Source organism: Trichinella spiralis, assembly GCF_000181795.1.
Source record: "Trichinella spiralis strain ISS 195 chromosome Unknown Scfld3592, whole genome shotgun sequence".
Classification (NCBI taxonomy): Eukaryota; Metazoa; Nematoda; class Enoplea; order Trichinellida; family Trichinellidae; genus Trichinella; species Trichinella spiralis.
Window position 1 is genome coordinate 970 of NW_003530531.1, and position 971 is coordinate 1,940.

General features: G+C 37.0%; 1 protein-coding gene across 1 annotated transcript; it reads right to left on the reverse strand.

Annotated features, from left to right (window-relative positions):
- Positions 1-254: 254 nt before the first annotated feature.
- On the reverse strand, positions 255-605 carry Tsp_13554 (translocon-associated protein subunit alpha). Its single transcript, XM_003367834.1, has one exon. The coding sequence runs from the start codon at positions 603-605 to the stop codon at positions 255-257; it is 351 nt and encodes a 116-aa protein (XP_003367882.1).
- Between the last annotated feature and the right edge of the window lie 366 nt (positions 606-971).

Genomic DNA, 971 nt, shown 5'->3' on the forward strand with positions numbered 1-971 from the left:
GACAGATAAAATGACAGACAACATACTCGTGTAACAATAACAAAGAAGTAAAAAAAATCAAACTGATTTAACAATGCGAGTACAAGTGAATTGCTATTTTTGAATATTGGTTAGTATAACAATATGAACAAGTGTAAGTTTTACAAGAGAATAAAAATTAGTAGTAATAGCAGTAGTAGAGATGATAAATAAAATAAGTATAACATTATAATTAATATCTGCATTTGAAATATCTCGACGACAGTGTTCGTTCGCTAGTTGATATTGGAGGATGCGTCAGATAATTCATTTGGACTAGGTGGCGGATTCCGTGGACTTCTGGTTAAATATAGACGCTGCTTGTTCACTGCACAACGACGAATTACACTCGACGCCACACTACCGCTGCTTCTTGGAGAAGGCGGAGGTGGAACTGGATTACTACTTCCGCTTAACAATGGTTGACTAGCATTGGAATCGATTTCTTCTTGTTCTATTGCTAAATCCTCTGGCTCTTCTTCTTCTTCTTCTGTTATTTTCTCGTCATCATGTTTTTCTTTTTTCTCTACAGTTGATTTTGTTGCCATTTCTGGAAACGATTCCGCAATTGCAATCGAGCCGATCATTTTCGGTTCGCTTTACATATAGCTGCTAATTGCTCATTTCCACTGAGCTGAAATTTTCGGTGATGGTGAATTTCCATAATAATTTATGAGTGGATGAAATGGTTCCGCGTCGACGAACGGAATTTTTCATGCATTACAGTTTGCTTGATTTAGCCATTTGCACAGACGATTATAATCTCTATTGCAGGACGAATACATTGATCCGCTCTTTGTACTTATAGGAGGATCGACTGTTTAATCAAGAGTTACTCATATATTGATCCTTGTAAAAATTACAGCTCTACGATCATAACTCTTCTATTATGCAGTTTGATGTGCTTGATGCACACTCTGACGAACGAACTGTACACCACTTCGGTGATTCTG

What these genes read in the sequence shown, in the direction of transcription:
- Tsp_13554 (XM_003367834.1), bottom strand. Translation starts at nt 605, where the DNA reads ATGATCGGCTCGATTGCAATTGCGGAATCGTTTCCAGAAATGGCAACA.